Source organism: Bos javanicus, chromosome 28, assembly GCF_032452875.1.
Source record: "Bos javanicus breed banteng chromosome 28, ARS-OSU_banteng_1.0, whole genome shotgun sequence".
Lineage (NCBI taxonomy): Eukaryota > Metazoa > Chordata > Mammalia > Artiodactyla > Bovidae > Bos > Bos javanicus.
In genome coordinates, this window is record NC_083895.1 from 44,897,101 (window position 1) to 44,920,870 (window position 23,770).

General features: G+C 46.0%; 1 protein-coding gene across 7 annotated transcripts in view; it reads right to left on the minus strand.

Moving 5' to 3' along the window:
• Positions 1-431: 431 nt before the first annotated feature.
• TMEM273 (transmembrane protein 273) overlaps positions 432-23,770 on the minus strand; it is a 45,880-nt gene continuing 22,541 nt past the window's right edge. For 2 of the 7 annotated variants that reach the window (XM_061405666.1, XM_061405661.1), the window contains 3 exons: positions 23,453-23,483; positions 8,029-17,096; positions 432-7,715 (listed from right to left, as the gene is read on the minus strand). Coding sequence is in view for 4 of the 7 variants with exons in the window: in XM_061405661.1 (XP_061261645.1) it covers positions 17,072-17,096; positions 23,453-23,483 (56 nt within the window). In the remaining 3 variants the exon portion in view is untranslated. Of the gene's footprint in view, positions 7,716-8,028; positions 17,097-21,028; positions 23,484-23,770 lie in introns of those variants that run through there. The other 5 variants (XM_061405665.1, XM_061405662.1, XM_061405660.1 and 2 more) reach the window with 4 other exon arrangements.

Consider the following 23,770-nt stretch of genomic DNA (forward strand, 5'->3'; position numbering starts at 1 on the left):
CCAACCCCTGCTCAGTCTCACCAACTCAATTCCTCTGGATCCCAAATTCTCAACAGCTCAGAAGATAATTGGTTGAAAATAATCCCAAAGCAACACAACCACCACAGCACACTCAGCACCTAGGAATACTCTCCTCTCCAGAACCAGAACAGAGGAAAACGCCACAGAGCTTTACTGAGAGATGGAGAGTCCCACTCACACCTATAAAGAGGCAGAGCTCCCTGGCAGGAAGAGGAAACACTGTAAGTGTAGTCTTTCTCCCTTAATAAATCAAGAGACTTGCCTTATAAAAGTAAACAGTAAGAGCACAAAAATCAAATAGATCAATGGAAGACAAAGGCAGTCCAGGAAAAGATCATGTTATGTATTAATATTTGAATTTTTAAGACATAAAGTAAATAAAGGTCTAGGAGGAAAAAAAAGTCAATAAATGATGCTGAACATTTTTATTCACTTTTTAAAAAATCAACTGTGGCCTTACCTCATATAAAACAACTAAGACTAATTTCATGTGACTCTGGGGTAACTTTCAATGTAAAATATTTAGAAAGAAAATATAAATTAACATTTATTATTATAGGGTGGTTTCTCTAAACTTAAATGCATCAGTCAACACGAGCATTGAGAATCTTTTTAATTTCATTGCTAAAACACAAAAAACTCACTGTTTCAGTTTCCACTTCTCTGCTTTTTAGTAAAACTGAAATGAATAGTTCAGTAAAGGAAATAAATAAGCAATCCCCAGGAGAAGAAGGGCAGATGGCTGATAAACATATGAAAAGATGGTCAACCTAATTCTAGGAAGGAAGCAACAAATTAAAAACACATGCTGTATAAGTATATTGTTTTCACCCACAAGGCAAACAAGAATTAAACAGATTGGCAGTTGTTAAGTGCTGGTGAGAACTAAATGAAATGAATATGTTTCTACTCTACCTGTAAGTGCACGGCTTGCCTTTCTCAAGGGAAACTTGGTAGCACCCATTACAATGAAAAGCGGGCTCTTTCAACTCAGCAATTAACATCACTGCCTGGGAAACATTCACAGTTAGTGCTAAGTGCATACAATAGCACATCAAGAAATATTTACTACAGTAGTATTCAAAATAGAAAATAAAAAGAAACTTGTCAAAGATCCATCAACATAAAGAAATAGTTAAATAAATTACACCAGAACCAAATTGTGGTAAGCTGCTGCTGCGTCGCTTCAGTCGTGTCCGACTCTGTGCGACCCCAGAGACGGCAGCCCACCAGGCTCCCCCGACCCTGGGATTCTCCAGGCAAGAACACTGGAGTGGGTTGCCATTGCCTTCTTCAATGCATGAAAGTGAAAAGTGCAAGTGAAGTCGCTCAGTCATGTCCGACTCCCAGCGACCCCATGGACTGCAGCCCACCATGCTCCTCCGTCCATGGGATTTTCCAGGCAAGAGTACTGGAGTGGGGTGCCATTGCCTTCTCCGAATTGTGGTATACCATACTGCAATAAAGAGATCTACATGTATTAGTAAGTAAATTCATGTTAAGTGAAAAAAGCAAGAGATAAGTGAATCCCACATATGTAAAAACTAAACATGCAACCCCTCCCCACAAAACCCTAAACCAAGCCTATGCTGTGTATGAATGTGGAGGCACAGAGGAAGCAGTCACATCCCAGTGGGAGCAGTGGTGACTTCAAGGAAAGTGGAAAAGCTTCGGTGGAGCTATGGTTGACTGGAGGTGTTTTCCCCACGTGACCACACCTGTGCTCCTATCCCACAGGCTCCTCTTACAATGTGAAGCTGACAGTCCTCCACTGAGAGACAGGTCCCTCTTCCTGAACCAGAGTGGACTTTGTAACAACCTCCAGCAACTGAACGCAGAGGGGTGATGCTTGGAGACTTCGCTAGGTTGTAGAAAACAACATCACTTCCTCTGGGTTCTCTCTGTCTCTCTCTCTCTCCTTTCCTCTGGACCCAGCCGGCATGTTATAAGGAAGCCTAGGCCACACGGAGGTGTTCCAGCCAACAGTTCTGGCAAAAATCCCAGCCAGCCACCAGACGTGTGAATGAATGTGTCATCAGATGAGTCTGACTTCCAGCCTTTGAATCTTCCAGCTGGGGTCCCAGACTTCTCAGGGCAGAGAAAAGCCACCACCTCTGAATTCAGCCATCTTCTGCCTGAATTCCTGACCCTCAGAAACTGTGAGCAGCTTCACACACTAAGTTTTGGGTGATTTGTCACTCAGCCATAGGCATTCCATAGACTGACTTTCCATGCACTGTTCATGTATGTCCGGTGAGACGGCTCACTGAGCAGCATCAGGACTACGGTGTACCCAGCTGATCACTGGGGCACACCCAGCACAACTTGGGAGGAAGGTTGCCACCACCCACCGTCTATTTTCACACTTGTGCAACCCCAGCATTCACGTAGAGCAGCTTCAAAGTTGTTAACCCTTGGGAAGCTACTCTAACATCGAGAGTACAATGCTTACACACAGTTCCTTTTGTATTTAGCCATTCAGTTTCTAGTTGAAAACACCATTTTCCAAAGGTACTTGGGTCAGTTCCTTTATTGCCCTAGAATCTACGTATGTTCCTTCTAACCCTCCTAACAGTCCTACCAGTGAGACACTATTAACCACATGTTACAGATGGAGGTTGGGACTCCAAGTACAGGTAGGAGACAGGAGGATGGACTGCTCAGCCCTCAAGCCCAGAGGCAGGACTGCTTTGTCAGGCTGCCCCATGCTCTTCCCCTAGGTCTGCTTCCTGGGGGCAAGGCGGAGGAGGGGGTGTGTGCTTAAAGCAACGCAGCATCAAAATGTGCCACTGTCCTTCATTTTTACACGGGCTCTGAGCAGAGTCTGGCCATGGGAAGGCTCTCTGTCACAGCCCCATCTTCTGCTCCAAGTAGCTACTCATCGGAGGCCACCCATACAGGGTTCCTGCCCTCCCTGGGCAGGGGGAGTGGGGGAGTGCAAGGGGAGGATGGTAACAGATCAGGCCCACCCAGCCCCCTAACGTCTCAGCCCCCGCAGCTTTCCAGCTGGGTCTCCAGCCTCGCCAAGAACTTCATGCTCCACTGCCGGAGCCGGCAGGGCTGGTGTGCAAAAGCCCAGAAGGACCAAGACAGCACTTTCTCGGAGCTCTGACTCCTGGCCAACTCATCTCACACGTCACGTGCGAGTCTTAAACCTCATCAAGAAGGCCTGGAGGAGTTTCCAGTCTCCACTTTCCTTCCAAAACCTCCTCTTCTCAGCCCCCTCCCTTTTCTTTCTCCACTGAGAAGAAACTAACAGGAAGCGAACCAGCCACAGCCCCAGCAGGAAACAGAGACGCCACTTCTCGCTTCCCTTCACTTTTAAACTCTAGAGATGGGCTTGGGCCACAATTTAGGCTACAGGGAGAATCAGATCATTCATCCTGGAGCCAATGAGCCTCCAGAAATAGCCTGTCCACTTGGCCAAGGGGCCTGGCGTTACCCGGGTTGGTGTACAGGACACAACATTTCTGAGGCTGAGCCGATTGCTGTGTAAAGTGCTTTAAGTGGACAACACCCCTCCCTTCAACTGGAAATTAGGGCCACCTTGTCACTGCCCCTCTCAAAAAACTTGTATTGTCAGACTGAACACCGAGGGAGGCGGGGAAGTGGTGAGTTGCCGTAGACGCTGCTTGCCAGGTATAAGGCCGGCTCCAGACTGGGAGTTCATCCCAGTGAAAGCCAATTTCCCAGGAATTGTTTATGACCTTAGCCTGTGCTAACTCTGCAGAGAAAGTGCCAGAAGATAAGTTGAGGATCAGAGTAGAGAAGTATCATCTTTTGAGTTCATTTTCTGTTGCTTCTTGTCACTATTTAAAAAGAAGTGAGTCAGTGGACCACGTAAGGAAAAACTCAGCCGCAGAGAAATGTGATACGAAGTTCTCCCTCAGCCTCCCCGAGTGAATGAGGAAGGGACTTTTGCTTTTGTTTTCCTTCAGACTTAATAACAGGCTGCTTCTTCTCCGTGGTTTGTTTGGAGCTGTCTCCCTGACCTTAACCTCAGGGCGCCCACACAAATAGCCCAGGACTCCTCTGTCATTAGGCAGTAGGGAGGAGGGCACCCCTGTGGGCCTCTCGGGCACATCCCTGGCTATGCCCCAGAGCCCCAACCTGGCCCAGAGCACCCCCCACCCCAGCTCTGGCTCCATGAGACTGCAAAGATTCAACAAGTTTTGGGGATTCAGAAGTGTCTTTCCAAATTGTGTTTCCTTGAAAAGGTGACATCAGCTGGGAGGAAGGGCACTCCAGCTGAAGGCCACATGTGTACCCAGGAGCTCTGGGACCCCAGCTGCTGGTCCCTCCCCTCGATGGTTCTTAGAGAGCCACACAGAGAGCTCTGGGGAAAGGGCTGGGTCTTCCTCCCCTCTCTGTCTAAAATGTGATGGCCATAGGCCACCTCGGATACAGAGCTGAGGATATCAGCTGCTAACTTGTTCTGAGAGAACTTTCTGGAAGCATGGCTTCTGCGTGGAAGGGGAGATCCCAGGACCCTAAAGACCATCAGTGAGGCAGCACAACTTCTAAATGCGCTGGGCTGACTTCCTGTGCAGCCTTCAGCTCACATCCAAGGTATCTGCAACCAGGCAATCAGAACTGGGATAATTTATTTTTATCCCCACGATCAGAATGGCTATTGCAGACTCCCCTCTTAAGACTGCCTTTTTCCTATCCCAGTCCTTCAGAAACGGTGTCTCCTTTGTAAGTTGATGGGCTTACTTATCGGATGGTAGAGGTGTCCCAGGGGAAACAGCCACCGTCCCTCCCCAGCCTGCCACCCCCCGCCTTGCAGGTGGTCCCACGCCTTCCAGGAACGTAAGGGAGTCAGGTGGGAGGACTTCCAGGAAGGCTGGATCAGGCTGTGTTTTCCTTGAGAACAGGAAAGTTCCCAAGAAAGGAACCCACGGCCAAGACTGAGGGGCCAGCAGGAAAGGCAGTCCATGAGCCACTCCAGTCCGCTGCTGGCTGCACTCTCGCAGTGCACTGAGACCGGTTCCAGCAACGCCTCCCCAGTGGGGTTTGTATGTATTTTCAATGTACAAACCCTGCCTTCCTTGATTAAAATTGATTCCTAGGTATTTTATTCTTTTGGATGCTGTGTAAGTGGATCCGTTTTCTTAATGTCTTTTTTGGATTGTTCGTTACTATTGTATAGAAATACAACTTTAAAATTCAGTTTTGTTGAATTTGCTTATTCAAACAGATTTTTTTGTGGAGGTGTGGATTCTTTAGGGTTTTAATACGTAAGATTATGTCATCTGCAAACAGAGATACTTTTACTTCTTCCCTTTCCATTTGGATGTCTTTTCTTTCTTTCCCTTGCCTTGTTGTTCTGGCAAGAACTTCAGTATCCTGTTGAATTGAAAGCTGGTGTCCTTGTCTTATTACTTATCTTCAGGGAAAGCATTAAATCTTTTACTATTGACAACGTCGCTGGTTTTTGTACATGGACTTTTTCATGTTGAGGAAGTTCCCTTCTAATCCTAATTTGTCGTTGTTGTTTAGTGGCTAAATTGCGTCCGACTCTTTGTGATCCCGTGGACTGTAGCCCACCAGACTCCACTATCCAGTTAGATTTCCCAGCAAGGATACTGAAGAGGGCTGCCATTTCCATCTCCAGGTGGTCTTTCCTACTTAGGGATCAAATTCATGTCTCCTGCATTGGCAGGAGGATTCTTTACCACTGAGCCACCAAATCCTGATTTACCGAGTGCTTTAATCATGAAAGGATGTTGATTTTTTTTTTTACAATGCTTTTTACGTATCTATTGACATGATTTTATCCCTTCATTCTATTAACATGGCTTGACTTTTCAGTTGTTGAACAGCCCTTGCCTTCCTAGGAGAAATCTCACCTGGTTTTGCTGCGGCGGGCAGGCTGCTCCATGTGATCAGCGTGTCCAGACGGCTGAAGTGGAGGACCCCCGTGTCAAGGAGGCAGCCCGAGGCTGTAGCACACCCACAAGTGCACAGAGAATGGGCAGAAAGCAGTGAGCAAGCACCTCGCCCCTGACCACCTGAACCAGCCAGCATCCTGGGCAGTGTGGCACCAGTCCTGGAGAGGAAAGATAAGCCCTGCCGGCGTTGGTGAGAAGGAGATCAGCGTTGATTCACATCACAAGGAACAGACAGCTCTCCTCAAACGCTGTCCCAAGTCCACTCTGCCTGTCAGAAATTCAATAAATATGCTAAAGATCAGAAGGGAACATAAGAGAATTATTTATTATTTACAAGAGAAGACTAAAAGCATCTGCATATTATTTAAATTTTGGTTTATAGCTTTAAAATGATTTCCTAAAACTTGAAGTTAACTCAGTAAATATATTACTTTATTAGCTACAAAACACAATAAGCTATTGATACAGCACAAATTCACAGGCAGTGGTGCCTGACAGTGAGACAGCAGTGTAGAGATCGCAAAATAATTTTTTATATTATTTACCTGCCTTTGTGAAAGGAGTATGACTAGCTGGCCTTTGGACCACAACATACATACAAATCAAGTCAGCTTTTTGGAAAATGACAGTCCATAAGCATGTGATAAGGAGCAGTCACACTGTAGGAGTCACCACCCAACCCACAGCAAATTAAATTGATCACGATAAAGATAAACAAAGAAAATTAAAAGGCAAGAATGGCAGCAGTTGAAAAACACATCTCTCAAGACCTCACTGTTGAGGTTCTGGAAGCAAAGTCTTCTTCCTCCACATTGCTGGGTTTGTCTCTATGCATCAGTGTGTGCAGGAGGAGCTTGGCAGCCATGCACGAGAGCCAGACGTCTTAGGACGACCCCAGATCCCAGTCCTTGCAAAGGCTAATATCAGACTATTTTATGTATAAATGTCAAAGGTTTGGAACCCAAATTATTCAGATTGCCAGTGTTTTGCCCACAGCCAAGTGTAAAAAAATGAAGTTGGCATAACCAGGCATTATTCTTCCCGAAAGATAGAAAAGTGACTTGCATTTTTAATGAGTTTATAGCCAAGAGGGGAAGCCAGTGGTGATCTGGGGCCAGCTAGGACTGGCTTACGAAAACCAATTGTTAAATCTTTCAAGAATTTTGAAAGCCAGTTGTGAAACAGCTTTTATCAAAATCAGAATCATATCAACTTATAATTAGATTATATAATGCACAAAAGTAACAAATATTCAAAACTTCTCAATTCCCAATTATTTTTACTACATTCCGTGACACGTTGGCAGCTTGTAAGAGGACTTGGAGGGGGGATTTCCATCATGGTAATTGGCAGAGTAAAATCAAGGCCTTTCCTGCTTGCCCCACTACCACCCCAGGCAGGGGACAGGTTGTTCAACGTTTACTGGCCCACCACCAAGGCCTCCTGCATGCAGTTAATGGAGCCCACAGTTCTGGCTGGGAAGACAAGCCTTTTGGGCAAATTTCTCCTGGTAATTCTAACTTTCGGGAAGTTTCCACAATAGGGGCTGCTTCTGAATTCTTCAGGAAGTGCTCAGACCCTCCCGTCTGCAAGTGCGTCACGGGTAGAAAGGGCGCTCAATCCCACCATCATTACGATTCTCACAGCAATCTAGAAATGTGATCAAACGAGGATTCTTTCTCCACTAACATGACAAAACAGCCTCTGTGCACTTGGTGCAGTTTCCTGGGTTCACACAGCCTGTGGGAGGCGAATCTAGCTTTCTATGCAGATTAGCTAGATCAGATGGATACATTTTATCTTAAAAAAAAAAAAAAAAAGAATTAAACAAACACAAGGTCCAGAACCAGCATACTCTGGTGGAAATGCAGATTGAAACAACGTTCTGGTGGAAATACAGATTGAAACGACGTTCTGGTGGAAATACAGATTGAAACGACGTTCTGGTGGAAATACAGATTGAAACAACGTTCTGGTAATATGCAGCCGCAACTTTAAACCTGTGATACCCTCACTCTCAACAATCTCACTTCTAGAAATTTATCTTTAAGGAAATTAACAGTATGCCGAGATTTTTCTGACCTATTTTCAATACAGTGATATTTGTACTCACGAATTCAGAAGCAACCAGTGTCCCAGGAAAGGAATTTTGGTTGATTGGGTTGCATCCTTGATACCTGGGAATTTGTTAGAAATGAAGATTCTTGAGTTCAACCCCAGTACATCCAGCCCTCTGGGTTTAAATAAATCCTCCGTGTGACTGATTTGAATTTGAGAACCCCTGGGTTGAATAAAATATGGGATAACTAAACAAAGAGATGCCATGGTGTTCATGAAGAACTTGGGAAAATATGTTCACAATATAGTAAGTACAGCCATATATAACTGACCCTTGAACAACTCTGGTGCTTGGGGTACCCATCCTCAACACAGTTGAAATAGGAATATAACTTCTAGTATCCAAGGTTCCTCATCCACGGATTCAACCTACTGTTGTACTTACTATTGAAAAAAATCCACATATATGTGGACTTGCAAAGTTCAAACCCGTGTTGTTCAAGGGTCCACGGTACCATACAAACCCAGTTATGGAAACCTAGTACATATGTGTGTGTGTGCATATATATACATGCTCAGATATGTAAAGTTGAGAATGATAAACACCAAAAAGTGAGCAACATTTATCTTTGGAAAAGGAGTTCCCCCGTCCTTTTATTTATCCTTGTTTTTTTAATTTTTGTGCAATAAACATGTAAGAAAATAAGCAAAAAATTGTTGTTGTTTAGTTGCTAACTTGTGTCTCTTTGTGACCCCATGGACTGTAGCCCATGGGCTCCTCTGTCCATGGGATTTCCCACTGGAGTAAGTATTGCCATTTCCTTCTTTAGGGGCATCTTCCAGATCCAGGGATTGAACCCATGTCTCCTGCATTAGAAGGCAGATTCTTTACCACTGAGCCACCATGGAAGCCCAAGCAATAAATTCTCTCTAGTTTTATTTAAATACTACTGAGTTTTTAAAATACATGCATATATATACACATATAAACCCAAGATTTTGTAAAACTCCGTGCCTCCTGCCCATCCATCCCCGGGATGCTTCATATCAGGTCCTACAGACACGCCTCGGCCCAGGACCTGGAGACAGATGTCAGAAGGCAGCATTTGGCTCACTGGCTGCAGGAAATAGGACTGGGATGAAGAGCAGAAATCTGGCCCTGTCTCAGTTTAGTTCAGTTCAGTCGCTCAGTCGTGTTCGACTCTTTGTGACCCCACAGACTGCAGCATGCCAGGCTTCCCTGTCCATCACCAACTCCTGGAGCTTACTCAAACTCATGTCCATCGAGTCAGTGATACCATCCAACCATCTCATCCTCTGTCTCATCTGGCCCTGTCTACACAGGGTTAAAATATAAACTGGTTAGAGAAAAGCCCGTGGGAAAGGCATGACATTTGTTTGCAAGGAAACATAAACAAGGACAAATGAAGACAGAAAAGTGGCCCAGTGAGAGGCTGATCGAAGCCAGCTGGGCAAGCAAGCTCCCGCCTTCAGGAAAGACAGAGAATCAGGGGCGGGCCTGGGGCGGGGCGGCGCAGGGCAGCCTCTCTAGCCCTGAACTGCCCCAAGGAGCCAGCATGGGGAAATGGAGCTTCAGGCACTTTGGGACCAGAATTAGCTGTTCCAGTTGCCTGGATGGGAGGAAGCACCACCCAGATTCCGTCTTCTCAGCTCCAAGTTCATATACAGAAAAGAATCCACATCTATCTACCACCAGCCACAGGCCAGGTGCAAAGCAAAGCATTTCATCATGTTATTTGATCCCTGTAACGGTCCTGGAGAGCTCTCATCCCCCTCCACTCCTGCCATTTGCCTATCCAACTCGCCCAAGGTCAAGTAGCTCCTGAGTTGTGGACCAGGTATCCAAACCAGGACCCATGTCCATCTACAGAGTGCAGGCTTTCCCCATCACCGCAAGCCAAGTGGTCCTCAGTGACCACCAGAGTGCTTCCAGAGCTCTCGCCATGTCCCTTCCTGCCCCCTCTGGACACCTGCCCCAGTCCACCGCTCTCCCATCCACCACCATCCACCAACTCTGAGCATCTGAGCCCCTTAGAGAGCTCAGCCCTGGCCTTGGTATCATTTCCTGAAATGATACATATCTTGTAATGAACATGTAATGATACCTATCTTGTAAAGAAATGATTACATATCTTGTAAAGGCTAAGGCAGCTTTACAAGGCTTCTTTTCAATCATGCTGGGCAAATGCTCAGAAATAGTGTAAATTATCATTAATTTGAAGAGATATTTCCCTTTGAAAGACAAAACGGCTCACTGATTTCATGAATGATAGCTGAAGCTTAGAAGTTACACTGAAGTTTTCTCCCTTGTCCTTCGCCTAAATCTGACCTTTTATTCCTTCTCCTCATTGCTTTCAGAGCAAAGACACAGGAACCTCCCCCCAAGGAGGGGGAGGCGGTGGAGGGGTTCCCTCAAGACCAAACAATGTCCGAGAGCATAACCAGCCCCCGGCTGCAGGGCCCAGGTGTCAGTCACCCGCTGGCACCACCTCCTCTCCCTTCTCACCCCTCTTTCCTCATCTGGGTGTGTCATTGCCGTCCTCCAAATGAGGTGAAGCTGATAAAAGGAGACAATCTCAGCCTGCTTGAGGTCAAACCCCCCTTGACTGGCACCCATTTTCCTTCCTATGGGGACTTCAAGGGTTTTACATGACTCAGCTTCTGATAAAGCTTCTTTAGATATTATTTCCCCTCTAATGAGTTTCATTCACACAGGAAAAACTTTTTTTTAAAGGGCAAACTCCCTTCCTGTCATTCTGCTCACTTCCCCTTCTGGGGAAATGGAGTTAGTCCCTTTTGCCCAGACTTTCTTGGGAGGGGAGGCACCTGCAACTGAGGTGCACAAAACCTTCTACATGGTCGTCTACACCACTGATGGTTTTCTCAGGGCTGAGCCATTAGGAAGTGCATGGTCACCATGACAGCTGAGAGTGTCTGGGTCATGTGGCTGTTGTCACGCTGGAGATTCCCATACTGACTGAAGGCCAGTCCATATCAGTTCATCCAACTGATGGAAATAACAGCCATTATGTCTAGGCGAGTTACTCCTCCCAAACTAGAGGAGAGACATCAGTGTAGCCTTGACCCTCCTCTTGCTTATTCCACTGCTCCTGACTTTATTTTTGGGGGCTCCAAAATCATTGCAGATGGTGATTGCAGCCATGATATTAAAAGGCGCTTACTCTTAGAAGGAAAGTTATGACCAACCTAGACAGCATATTAAAAAGCAGAGACATTACTTTGCCAAGAAAGTCCGTCTAGTCAAGGCTATGGTTTTTCCAGTGGTCATGTATGGATGTGAGAGCTGGACCAAAAAGAAAGGTGAGCGCCAAAGAATTGATGCTTTTGAACTGTGGTGTTGGAGAAGACTCTTGAGAGTCCCTTGGACTGCAAGGAGATCCAACCAGTCCATCCTAAAGGAGATCAGTCAGTCCTGGGTGTTCATTGGAAGGACTGATGTTGAAGCTGAAACTCCAATACTTCGGCCACCTGATGCTAAGAGCTGACTCATTTGAAAAGACCCTGATGCTAGGAAAGATTGAGGGCAGGAGGCGAAGGGGACGACAGAGGATGAGATGGTTGGATGGCATCACCAACTCGACGGACTTGGGTTTGGGTGGACTGTGGGAGTTGGTGATGGACAGGGAGGCCTGGCGTACTGTGGTTCATGGGGTCTCAAAGAGTCGGACACAACTGAGCGACTGAACTGAACTGAACTGACACCCATAGGTGCCCCCGGCCTGACTCAGCCTGCGCCTGCAGCCATCCTCACAGCATCCCCACCCTCTGCCTCACCAGGCAATGGGCTGTCCTGTCCTCTACTAATTGTTTTTACCATGTTTCTCCCTTTTGGATAAAGTGGTCTTACAGTTTATTCCATAAGCTTCCCTCCCTGAGGACTTCCCAAGACCACTGGAGGCCACCCACTCAGGCTGGCAGAAGCAGCACTTATTCCCCTTACTCTTGCCCATGGCCCTCTGGCACTGGAGCCAAGTCTGAGGTGCAAACTAGGATGGGGAGGCCAGAGAGGGATGTACTTTCCTTATAATATCTAGGTCCAGCAACCTTGGAAACCAGGCGTCTCAAAATGCTGGCAGATAATATCATTATCCATAACACTGTTCCTCGGGCCATTTTCACACTGGTCATGCCACCTATGCTTTGCAGTTTTAGGAATAAAAGTTGTATCTGCCCCAGAGAAATCGTTATGTCTCTCCCAGAAGCATATACACAAGAGTTTTCATTCTTACTCTTCCCCTCCTCCTCTTCCTCCTGCTGCTACTTCTTTTTCTCCTTTAGAGCTGACTCACTGGAAAAGCCCCTGATGCTGGGAAAGACTGGGGGCAGGAGGAGAAGGGGACGACAGAGGATGACATGGCTGGATGGCATCACTCGATGGGCATGAGTTTGAGTGAACTCCGGGAGTTGGTGATGGACAGGGAGGCCTGGCGTTCTGCGATTCATGGGGTCGCAAAGAGTCGGACACAACTGAGCGACTGAACTGAAGGCTTGTAATTGTTTAGTGTTTTCTAACCCTCCACTGTTTTTTTATTCTAGGGGTTCTTAGAATTTACATTATGCAACCCTGAATTTACATTATGCAAATTCAATACTGTATTTTTCTACTATCATTACTGAGAGCTAATCAATATTCTATATTATGTCCCTGAACAACTTAATGCTTTTATACCTATCATTTCTCCCACACAACCTCCCATATTGAGATCATGTGAGATTTTAATGTATTATAATGGCACCACAATTTTTAAAAATAATAGTTGCTCATGTAAACTTACATATGAATTTTGCTGGTTTCTTTGCTCACTGACACTTCTTGTATCTCACACATTCCTTTTAAATTCATTTTTCATTTTGCTGAAGTCCATCTTCTGGTCATCTTTTTTTTTTTCCAGAAAGAATTTTGGGAGTAGTAAATTTTCTGATTTTTTTATTTTTTTTTCCTTTTCACTTGATTGATCGTCTGTTTAGGTATAGAATACTATGGTGCATAATCATGTCCCCTGAGGATTTTGAAGATATTGGTTCTTTATCTTCTTTCATTCAGTTCCACCAACAAAAAGTCTAATTTCTCTCAAAATCTCATATTTTTATGGGTCGTTTGCTTCTCTTTGTTCCTGATGCTCTCAAATTTATTTTGATTCTGCTGTGTATAGATGGTTTTGCGCGTCTCACTACATCCTTCCTTTTAAGCTGTTGTCTAGTCCCTTTCTGTAACTCTGCTCACTTTTATTCTCTCTCTTCTGATATGTCTTTGTTTTTGTTCTATTTGCTCGTTCCTCCCAGAACACCTAGCAAATGAGCACTGGGACTTCTGGGATCTTTCCACTGAACTTCTTTTTCACATACGCACTTATGTCTTTCTGAAACTGGCTTCATGAAAGAGAAATGAGACTTCACATATCCAGACAACCAAACGGCAGGATACGCTGTGTCAGTGCATCAGGACACTGCACATCAGGAACTGATTTTTCCTGACCCTCCTCCTTGCAGCCTACGCCCACGCACAGTGATTGCTTTGCCCTTTCTTCACTTTGTCTTGGTCTTTTATCCTCCTGGGTATTGGCCTCACCAGAGCCAGTGAAAGTCACTCAGCCATGTCCGACTCTTCGTGACTCCATGGACTACACAGTCTATGGAATTCTCCAGGCCAGAATACTGGAGTGGGTAGCCTCTCCCTTCTCCAGGGTATCTTCCCAACCCAGGGATGGAAGCAGGTCTCCCACATTGCAGGTGGATTCTTTACCAGCTGAGCCACAAGGGGAGCAGGTATTGGCATAGCAGGTTCCAAAATGGTCTGCCCTCCTCCCCGACTCATAACTCCTCATGTCCAAGCCCGAGTGACTTCACTGCACTCTGCACACACAGCCTTGGAGAAGCCTATTTGTCATCTATTGATAACATCCATGTGAAATGTCATATTTTTGAAGGATGCTTAATTTATCTGACAAGCCCTGGGATTATGACAAATAACTCAGAAGAGAGCCGATCAGGGGGATGGGCCCTGAGCACAGGCTGGCCCTGGCCCTTCTAGGGTTCATATCACAGGTACCAGCCCCTCGGCTTGTATCTTCAGCTCAGCTCAGCTTCCCTCTGTCTAAACAACCCCTCTGCACACTCCACCTCACTGTTAAAGAGCCTTACAGCTCCTCCAGGCCAATTCTTCCCTGCTTTTCTCATGGATCTCAGAGCACATTCTAGAACAATCTCTGAGGTGTGCTTTTAACCCCAGTTTACAAGCTTCAACTCCCATAGGAACATGGGATTCACTCTCCAAGTGCAGCCAATCTTTTGGCTCGCCAAGAGCTGACCCAAGAAACCCGAGAACTGCTGCAGACCCTTCCTAAGGTTAGCACTCCCTGGGGCTTCCTTCCACATCCTTCTCCCTGGCACCAAACTCTGGGACTGAGGCTGAGTCACTCTTTGCTCCACACCCAAATCTACGTCTGCAAGCCCTGGGACCCCTACCGCTAAACCCCATCCAAAATCCATCCATCCGCTGCACCTTTGCTGCCCACACTGCAACCCCAGCCACACTAACCTCTTGCTTAGACTGGGGCAAGGACCAAGCAGGACTCTAGAGCCTGTAGAGTGATATTAACGTGTCATGACTCATTTGAAGATCAGAATAACTCCAATACTTTCATCTCCATCTGTTTAACTTGTTTATCTACCTCTCAGCTATTTCCAAATTTGGATGGTGAAAAGGGCTATTTTTCACTTACTTATTCAAACGCCCATACATTCTATGACAGAATATAATTCCATCATATGCATACTTCTAAAACACATAGAAGAATATATGCACATATTTATTTTATTTTATGTTTATTTTAATTTATAGATTCCATGTAAAATATATTTTTAACTTGAAAATATAGAGATTGATGCGTACGTGTTTAGTTGCTGAGTCATGTCTGACTCTTTGTGACCTCATGGACCATAGCCCGCCAGGCTCCTGTGCCTATGGGCTTATTCTGGCAAGAATACTGGAGTGGGTTGCCATTTCTTCCTCTAGGGGATCTTCCTGACCCAGGTGTAGAACCCATGTCTCCTGTAGCTCCTGCATTGGCAGGAGAATTTTTTAACCACTGAGGCATCTGAGAAGCCCATAGAGATGGATGCATATTTGTAATTTGTTGATTTTGCCAGGTAACTCTCTCCCATCTTACCTTCTCCTCCAGTTACTGAGTCACAGAGGCAGCAAACCACAGCTATGCCCTTAGATCCTGTCTGGGTGCTGAGATCTGCAGCTCACTCCACCCACAGGTATCTGAGTCTCAACTGTCTCTTCTCCTTTGGGCAGGATGTTCTGCCTGTTGAGATGGGCTGTCTGGGATCTGCAAGTGTTCTGGGGGACTCAGAGCCTACTGAGCTGGGAGGGCGGGGTTTATCCTAGTCCTTGGCCTCTGGTCCCAAACCACAGCACAGGACAGAAGAACTGGCTCTCACTCAGGACATTGGACCTACAGACACGATGACTTCTGTGGTTGCTTCAACAACGTATCCAAGAGTTTCTGCCCATCGGCACCTCTGTCCCCAGGAGCTGCTCCCATGAAGAGGGGCTGAAAAAACGGCTTCCGGTAGGACTGCTACAGAAGGAAGTCACTGAGCTTGGAATTGGGGTATAAGCCACGGAAGCCAATTGCCTGGAACCCCCAACCCATTCTGCTTCCCACAGCATGTCTGCCATTGGAAGACGAGGAGAAAGCAGCAGTCCTCAGCACACTTCTGTGTTCTTCACACAGGAGACTCTGGGTGGGACTCAAACAAAACTGGAAGCTGGGAGCGGTGCTGGGAAAATAGGTCATGATGTGGGGTGAGGGGAAGGACCCCACATTCTATTGAGTTTATAGATATTTTCTAGAAGCATTCACCCTCAGTTCCCAACCAGCTTTCTTAATTAAAATGCTGCTGAAAGAAGCAAATCAATTATCAGATACCTTACAAGATGGTTTATTCTAACACACAGAAAATTGCTTATGAGTATCGCATTACTGCTTTAGGTTATCCGTTAACCAAGGCTGCTAATGAACTACATTGTTATCAAGTCAGATAAAAGATGCCCTGGGAGTTCAGGCAAATTATTACAACACAGCGCTTTGTTTTGAAATATAACTCATCTTTACCACACACAAGCTGAGTAACCTAATCTAAGGAGAACCATTCCATGTGGCCACCTGGATTTCTATTGAATGAAAAGGCAAAGAGTATTCTTTAATGCAGCCCAGAAACCCAGGGTACTATTAAGGGGAGAGAAATGTGAATGGGGCCTGCGTCACGCAGCCTTGGGTTTGTGTCTCTTCCAGTGCGTCCTCCATGATAAGGTACGGACATTGCCATAGTCACTACAAAATAATCCTATAAGCATAACAACAATCACTTGCTTTGGTGTAGCTCACTACAGGCCATGGCAGCTGCTTTCTCTTTTCATCCTTTTTTGGTACCACCATTTGAAAGCTGCGGAGCTGTGGGGCCATTCCACAGCTGTCAGACTCCTTTATCCCACTCCAGCCCAGCCTGCCTTTCTCCTTTTGGAAGGTCTCTCAGTCATTTATAGAAATGGAGACTGCCCAAAGGTTTTCACCTTTCAGTTCCCTTGAGTGTTGACAGGTGGATTCTTCTGACAGCTAAGAAGTTGAGGCCAACAGCTGTAGACAAGGCTGTTCACCTCCTGGTAGACTGCGGTGCTAAAGAAGCTGTGTCTTGAGTCTGGTTCTCATTCCACGAGCCGCTTGCTGCTGGTAGGGTCCACGGACGCAGTGTCATCATGAAGCGTGAACAGCTCTGACACTGGAAACAAGGGCAGGCGTGAGCATGCATCGACTTCCAAACCTTCTTACTGCTTGCAAGAGTGCTCGTACATCCCTTTATGCGGTCAGCTCCTTGCAGAAGAGAAGCACTGTTTCTTTCAGGACGGAGGCACTGTAGATTCTATAAGTTTATTTGCCCTGCATTTTGAGTTCCATGGGAAGGCCCATCACCAGCTTTAGATGCTCAGATTCAAGCTGTCTCCAGTGAGTGGCTGCCCAGAGTGCCCTCCTGAAGAGGCTGCTCGCTCAGAGCTCGATCACATGCGCATTTCTGGAAAGAAAAAGAGCCATCTGGAAGATTCATTAATACCCAGACCTGAGCTAGGTACCAAAAGAAAGAGAAAGAGACTTGGAGACTCTAGGATAATTAGTGGCTGCCTAGATCCAATTTTCCACCACATCCTCCAAAATCATGCGGATCAACAAGGAGAGAAGCAAAAAAACTGAAGTAGTAACAAGGGTGGCTGTATGTCCTCGTTTTCCTGGGACCATCCCAGAGAACGTCTCCTGAGGATGAGTTAATGCCTGCTAATGCTGAGAAGTCTTTTAACCAAATCCCACACAAATTCCTGGGCCAGGGGTGGGGGTTGGGGGGGAAGACTCAGTAAAATAGGAACTGGTGGGTTTCCTTAAGGTGATAAGACGTGTACTTTAGCCCTAAATCTAACATCTTACTTAATGAAAACCACTAGAGAATTTCCCACAACAGTCAGGCAAAAGACAAATATGCTCACTGTTTCCACTATTATTTAACACTGGTGATTTTAGGCAATGCAATCAGAGACAAGAAAACAATTAGAGGCTTATTGGAAGAGAAGATCTACAATTTGGCAGAAGACATAATATGATGAAAACTCAAGGAGATCAAGAACAAAATAAAAAAAAAAACAATAAAAGCATTCAATATGTCAGCTGCTATCATGTTAATGCCCCAAATCAATGACCAAGTAGGAGACATGATGGGAAATCCCATTTACTAAAGCAACAAAAACATGAAATATTTAGAAGTGAACTTAATAAGAAATGTGAAAAATCCGTAAGGCCAAAATCTGAAAACTCTCCTGAGACACACAAAAACGCACTTGTGAAAAGCATAGGTTTGTGTCAATGAAGGATAACATCCTCAAAAAGTCAGTTGTCTTCAATTTAACGTGTAAACATAATGCAGCTCCAATAAAAACAGCAAGATGTCTGTTTCTGTAGCCAGATTCTGAAGTTGGTTGTCAAGTTTATATGGAAAACAAATACACAGGAATAGCTAGACTGCGAGAGCCAGGAGGGTGGGAACCAGCCACACCAGGTAATACGTGAAGTCACCCCAAGAAAGAGTGTGATGATGGCACATGAGTGATCACAAATACCGCTGGAGAATAATATGAAGTCTAGAAAGAGTCCAACTATAGGTGAAAGTTTTGAACATGATAAAAGTGACAAATAAAATACTGGGGAAAATACAGTGATTTTGAAAACTGATATTAAGATGACTGGATTGCCATTTGGGAAAAAGATAAAATTGGATCTATACCTCACACCATGCACCGTACCAAACAGTCAGAGATCCAAGTAAAAGTAGACCCATACGAGAACCAGACTAATATATACACGCGTATGTAAATATTTATCTAATGTTATAAAAATTGTATACATGCAAATCTTTTAATTACACATATTTTTGTAAAAGGAACACAGGGAAGATAAAACCGGAACTGTTGAGATTAATTACCTCAAAGCAGTGGGTAGGAGCAGAGCGGAGTGGATAGGAGAGCAGAACGTCTCCAAGTTTACCTGTTCACACGTTTTTAGCTTAAAACTATACATGTGTTTCACATACTCAAAAAATAAAATTAAAGTACAAAGATTAAGAAACTAAACAAAAACCAGCATATACACTGAAACACTTATCTCTAACTATATATCAAACTGATAGCATAATCACACTGAGAAAATAATTAATTCAACTTGAACACAAAGCTCTGTACACATGAAGGGCTAAGTTCTAAGAACAAAGAACAGCAAAGAAATTTTTAAGTGAGGTTGTAGTTGTACGGTATTGTAATTCTTGAAGTATGTATTTTATGTGTATTATAGGATAAAGCAAATGGGTAAAAGTATTTATATGGTAGGGAAACAGGGCTTTCACTTTGGAAGAAGCAAAATAGAAATATGGAATGAGGAAATCTTAAGAAGAATGCTATGATGCTGAGTTTTTGATGCATACTGGTAAATATGCACGTGCTGACTATCCATTGAGAAAGTCTGCAAGTGATGATGTTTCAGTAGCCATAAGAACCCATTGTGTACAGATCTTGGTTTCTATAAACTACTCCATGTTAAAGAAAAGAAGGAGGGTGGAGGAAGGGGTAGGAAAATATGGATCTAGGGGAAATGCGTGATTCAAAGTCTGAGCAGGAACAGTGTAAGGTGAGCCTGGAACACTGTGTAATTTCAGAAGTCTATGAAATTCTTAGTGGCTACTGGAATCCAGTCTAAAGCCACCAAGAATTTATTTGTACTGATAACTTGGGACAATTTAAACATCAAAAAGATTCATGATGGTGATGAATTATAATGCATTGAAGTCCTTAGGAATAATGTTCGAGAAATAAGAGAAGAATGTCAGCTATTAAATGTAGAAGGAATGCTGGAATTAGAAACTCAGTACTTTGTAGCCCTCAATGCAATAACTTTTCAAAGACGGGCCACAAACAGATGTAAACCATTGGGTGAAGAATTACTTGGGTCAGGGTGTTCCCACGGTCTCAAAGTCCCACCCCTTAGATTATTTACTCATTGCAAACGAGGGATTTTCTCTCCACCAGGAGAGATCTAGTTGTCACTTCCTTAGCCAAGCAGTTAAAAGCAATGTCAGTAACAGTGAGAGAGCCTGGAGTCATGTGACTCCTGAGCCGCGCACTGAAGGATATGTGCCCAATGTCACCGCTGCAGTGATCATGACAAAATTCTCAATCTGAACCTGCTCAGGAGGAAAGAGACAAATACAGGAAATAGAACACGGTGCAGGAAGGTTAAGTACTTCAAGACTGACAATGCCGTGGGGAGAGAAAGCAACATCGAGAGAAACTAAAAAGGGACAAAATGAAGGAAATAGAACACGATGCAAGAAGGTTAAGTACTTCAAGACTGACAATGCCGTGGGGAGAGAAAGCAACATCGAGAGAAACTTAAAAGGGACAAAATCAAGTACAATGGCTCCTGGCTTGGAAAAATAGAGCTTTAAGAGACACCTGGGAAACAATCAGAGAAATTTGAATACAGGCTGTGAACGAGATGATACTATTGAATTACTACCCATTTCTGTTCATTTCTTACCATTCCTGTCACTGTGATTGTGCAGGAGATACATGATGCGTAAATATTATGATATCTACACCAGTTTTTAAGTGAATCAGAAGAAATTATGCATGCAGAGTTAAAGCAAACAGAGCAAAATGTTCATTTATGGATCTAGGTGAAGGTTGTAAATGTTTTTATTGCACTGTTCTTTCAACATTTCTGTGGCTTTGAAGATTTTTCTAAAAGGACAGTGAGAGCGTGTGGGTGGTACACGAGGTGTGGGAGAGCAGGACTAGGGGAAGTGAGTTATGAACCGACCGTTCAGATAAACCTGAAGGAGATGGCTTCCTTCCTGGGAACAGAGCTCCTTTAGCCATGACCTCGGATCCTGTCCCCCCTTCCTGAAAGGCTGCCCTATATGCTCAGGCACTGTCTATTCTGACACTTCACAGCAGCGTCGAAAGTCTGACACGTCAGCCAAACTGATGGCTTGATGACACAAAGAAAATTTTGGATTTATTTTTTTTTTTCATCAAATGGTTTAAGGTGGCTACAGTTGACTGGCTTCTGTCAAAAAGAAGGTCTTGGAAAACCAAATCAATTAAGATAAAACTTTAACCATCTTGCTGTTAAAACCCAGTTTTCTCAGCTCTAATGAGGCACATGCCCCACAACTTCATTTAAAATCTTGCCAAAGTACTGCCAGATTAGGACTTGCCACAGCTGTCCCAAAGAGATGCTGATTCCTGACGTCACAGCCAGCCTGACACCACGACTTCCGGCCCATGCCTAGCAATCCCCCTCCCATCCTGCAGGGGTCGTGCAGGAGAGCCTCCAGCCCGCACAGGACAGGAAGGGGACGGCCTTCCCTCCTTTGGGTACGAGCCATCAGCCACTCTTACAACTCACCTTTCAGAGAAACTGAGGTTTAACCTGCAAAACAGGAAGACGGGATGTCATTCCTAGACGACCAAAAGCAGGGGCAGAATTCTGCTACGGAGAACGGCCCGCGTGTCCTTTGCGTCTCCGCTCTCGGGTCTATCGGCTTCCCGACTGAGCCTGACTCCATCTAGTGTCGGCTTTGGAAACCTGAGCTGTGTCTTCCTTCTCAGTAGAAGAGCTCTGCTGTGATGATGCTGAGGACAGTTCCCTGCTCGCGGTGGGGGAACAGATGCAGGCGGACCCCATCCAGCCATTACCTCCCAACCGCCCACCTCTCCCCATCTTTCATCTCTTCCCTGCCCTCCTCTGCCCCTTCACACTCCTCCTCCTGTACTTCACTCTCCCAATGTTTGTTGTTGGACGGCTATGGCAGCCACCTCGCCTGGGTTATGGAAGTTTCCTCCTACAGCTCAAGTGTATCGAAATAATTCAGAACATCCAAATGTACAAAAGGGCTTCCTCGTGGCTCAGTGGTCACGAATCCACCTGCTAAAGCAGGAGACGCGGGTTCAATCCCTGGACTGGGAAAAACTTCTGGAGAAGGAAATGACAATCCACTGGAAAATCCCATGGACAAAGGAGCCTGGCGGGCTATGGCCCACGGGGTCCATGAGCAACTGAACAACAAATATACCAAGCAGATGCTCCTCTGACCTGATCATAGGTAGGAGCGTGAAACCATAGGAACTGCTCATTCAGTGCTCTTGGATTGGTTTGTGATGTACTGCTCACAGCAGTATCCTCACACAGCAGCATCTGTGTGTCAGACCTTCATTATGAGTCATCACAGCCTGCCACATTCCCTACCCCAGCACGCACATATGCATGTACAAATCCACCAGGATTAAGAATTGGGCATTGTGAAATCTTTCCGTTTTGTGAATCCCATGACTAAGAGGTCCCTGAATCAGAGTTTACACCAGTTCTGGGAACTTCCAGGGGGCACTGGAGCTTCCAAAGCATGACGCCTTCACCCAAAGTGTCCCCTGAAGAGTGTGAGCTGTTTGGATGATCAAGATAGCATGGCTCGTGGGTGGTTACGAAGATCACTCTGTTAGAACCTCCACCAGCCCACTCGATCATCCTGACAGAGGGCCAGAGCTGGCCGCTGCAGCCTGCGGCCACATGCCAGGGTGCCTCAGCCACCCAGTAGAGGGCCCCTGAGACCATGCTGTAGGCAGAGGCCCCCACCACAGGCACAGCTCAGCCATCCAAAACTCACCCCATCCTACACTTCCCACCACAGAGATGAGCTGGGCCCCAAAGGCAATGCAGATTCTGGGTCTGGGGTTCATCTATACGTTCCCAGGTCCCCTCACTCCCATCATCAAGAGCTTTAGGTCCTCAGAAATTATTGACAGACACCATAACATCTGAAGGAGAGCAGAGCCTCAAGAAAGTGAAAGTATTGAGAAAATCCACTTCCAGCTCATCCCCAGGGCGTCCCCCTGACCGCAGCGTACCACACATCATCTCTCCTTCATCCGTAGATCCACACATTTCTTCAAGAGATGCTGCTTTGTTCTTACCAAGCCCCAGGTCCCAGGGAAGAACTAGAGGGGGGACTGTGCTTTGCATCCCTCTAAAAGCCCACCAGTCCATCTCAACTCAGATTCTGCCCTGAATACCAGTCACTCACTGAACATCTCCTCCACGAGGAAGTCTCCAGAAGCCTCAGACTTACCATATTCAAAAAAGGTAGTGACCAACATATCCCACCCCACCCAGCCCACTGTCCACCTCTGCTCTACTGCCTGCTTCCCAAAGGGCACCTCCAGCTAGGGCCTCCCCACTCCAACAAATGCTACTGATTCTTGATTCTGGCCTGCACCTTCCCCCAGCCCCAAGAGACTGGCTGCCTCCTTGGTATCACTCAGGTCCTCATTCCAGAGGGCTTCGCAGTAGCTTGTTGCTGAGTAAAGAGCGTTCCATATGATACAAAGCAGCGAGTGCAAAGGTCCTGAGTTAGGATTGTCTTTGGAGGACAAGGGCTCTATACAGAAGAGCAATGTGGCTGGGTGGCGGCAGGGAAGCTGGGAACAGAACACATGTAGTTTCCCAGCTGGGACATGGCCGTAGCTGGGGACACGATCATGGGGGTGGGCGATCCACTGGGGGGACTCTGCGCAGGAGATGAGGCAAAGGCTAACCCAAGTGCAGAAAAGAGCCCAAGCTTACTTTGACTACTTAATACCCTGTGGGCTCCCCACTCTCATGACACTTGAGGGCTGCCCGAAGGAGGGGACAGTGAGAAGAGGGAGGCCAGGGATGCATCCTGGTCCCCTAGGAAGTATTTCAAAGTGGGAAGAGGGGCAGGGATGTCAGGCAAGGGCGAGGGATGGATGAAACAGGAGGGAATATGAGGGGGACACAAGTTGGTAGTGACCTTACCTTGAAGTTCTCTTCTTTAGCGCAATGGTCTCTAAACAGAGAAAGCAGGCTGTTAGGATGGGGGCATGGTGATGGTAGTGCCACTCTCTCGGTGCCAGGCCAGCAGGAGGGGGTCAGAGCCCAGCAGACTCGGGTGATGCTGAGAGGTTCCTGGGGTTGAGGCCACTGAGAGGGTTGTTGGGCTGAGCACTCTGCCCCCTCCCCGTTGGCACCGTTGAAGCTTCTCTACCCAGTCCCTCACCGAACCCCCAGCTCAGCACCCGGGGGAGACCGAGGTTTCCCTATAAATAGACCCCCCAGCCCTCTGCCGGTTGTTCT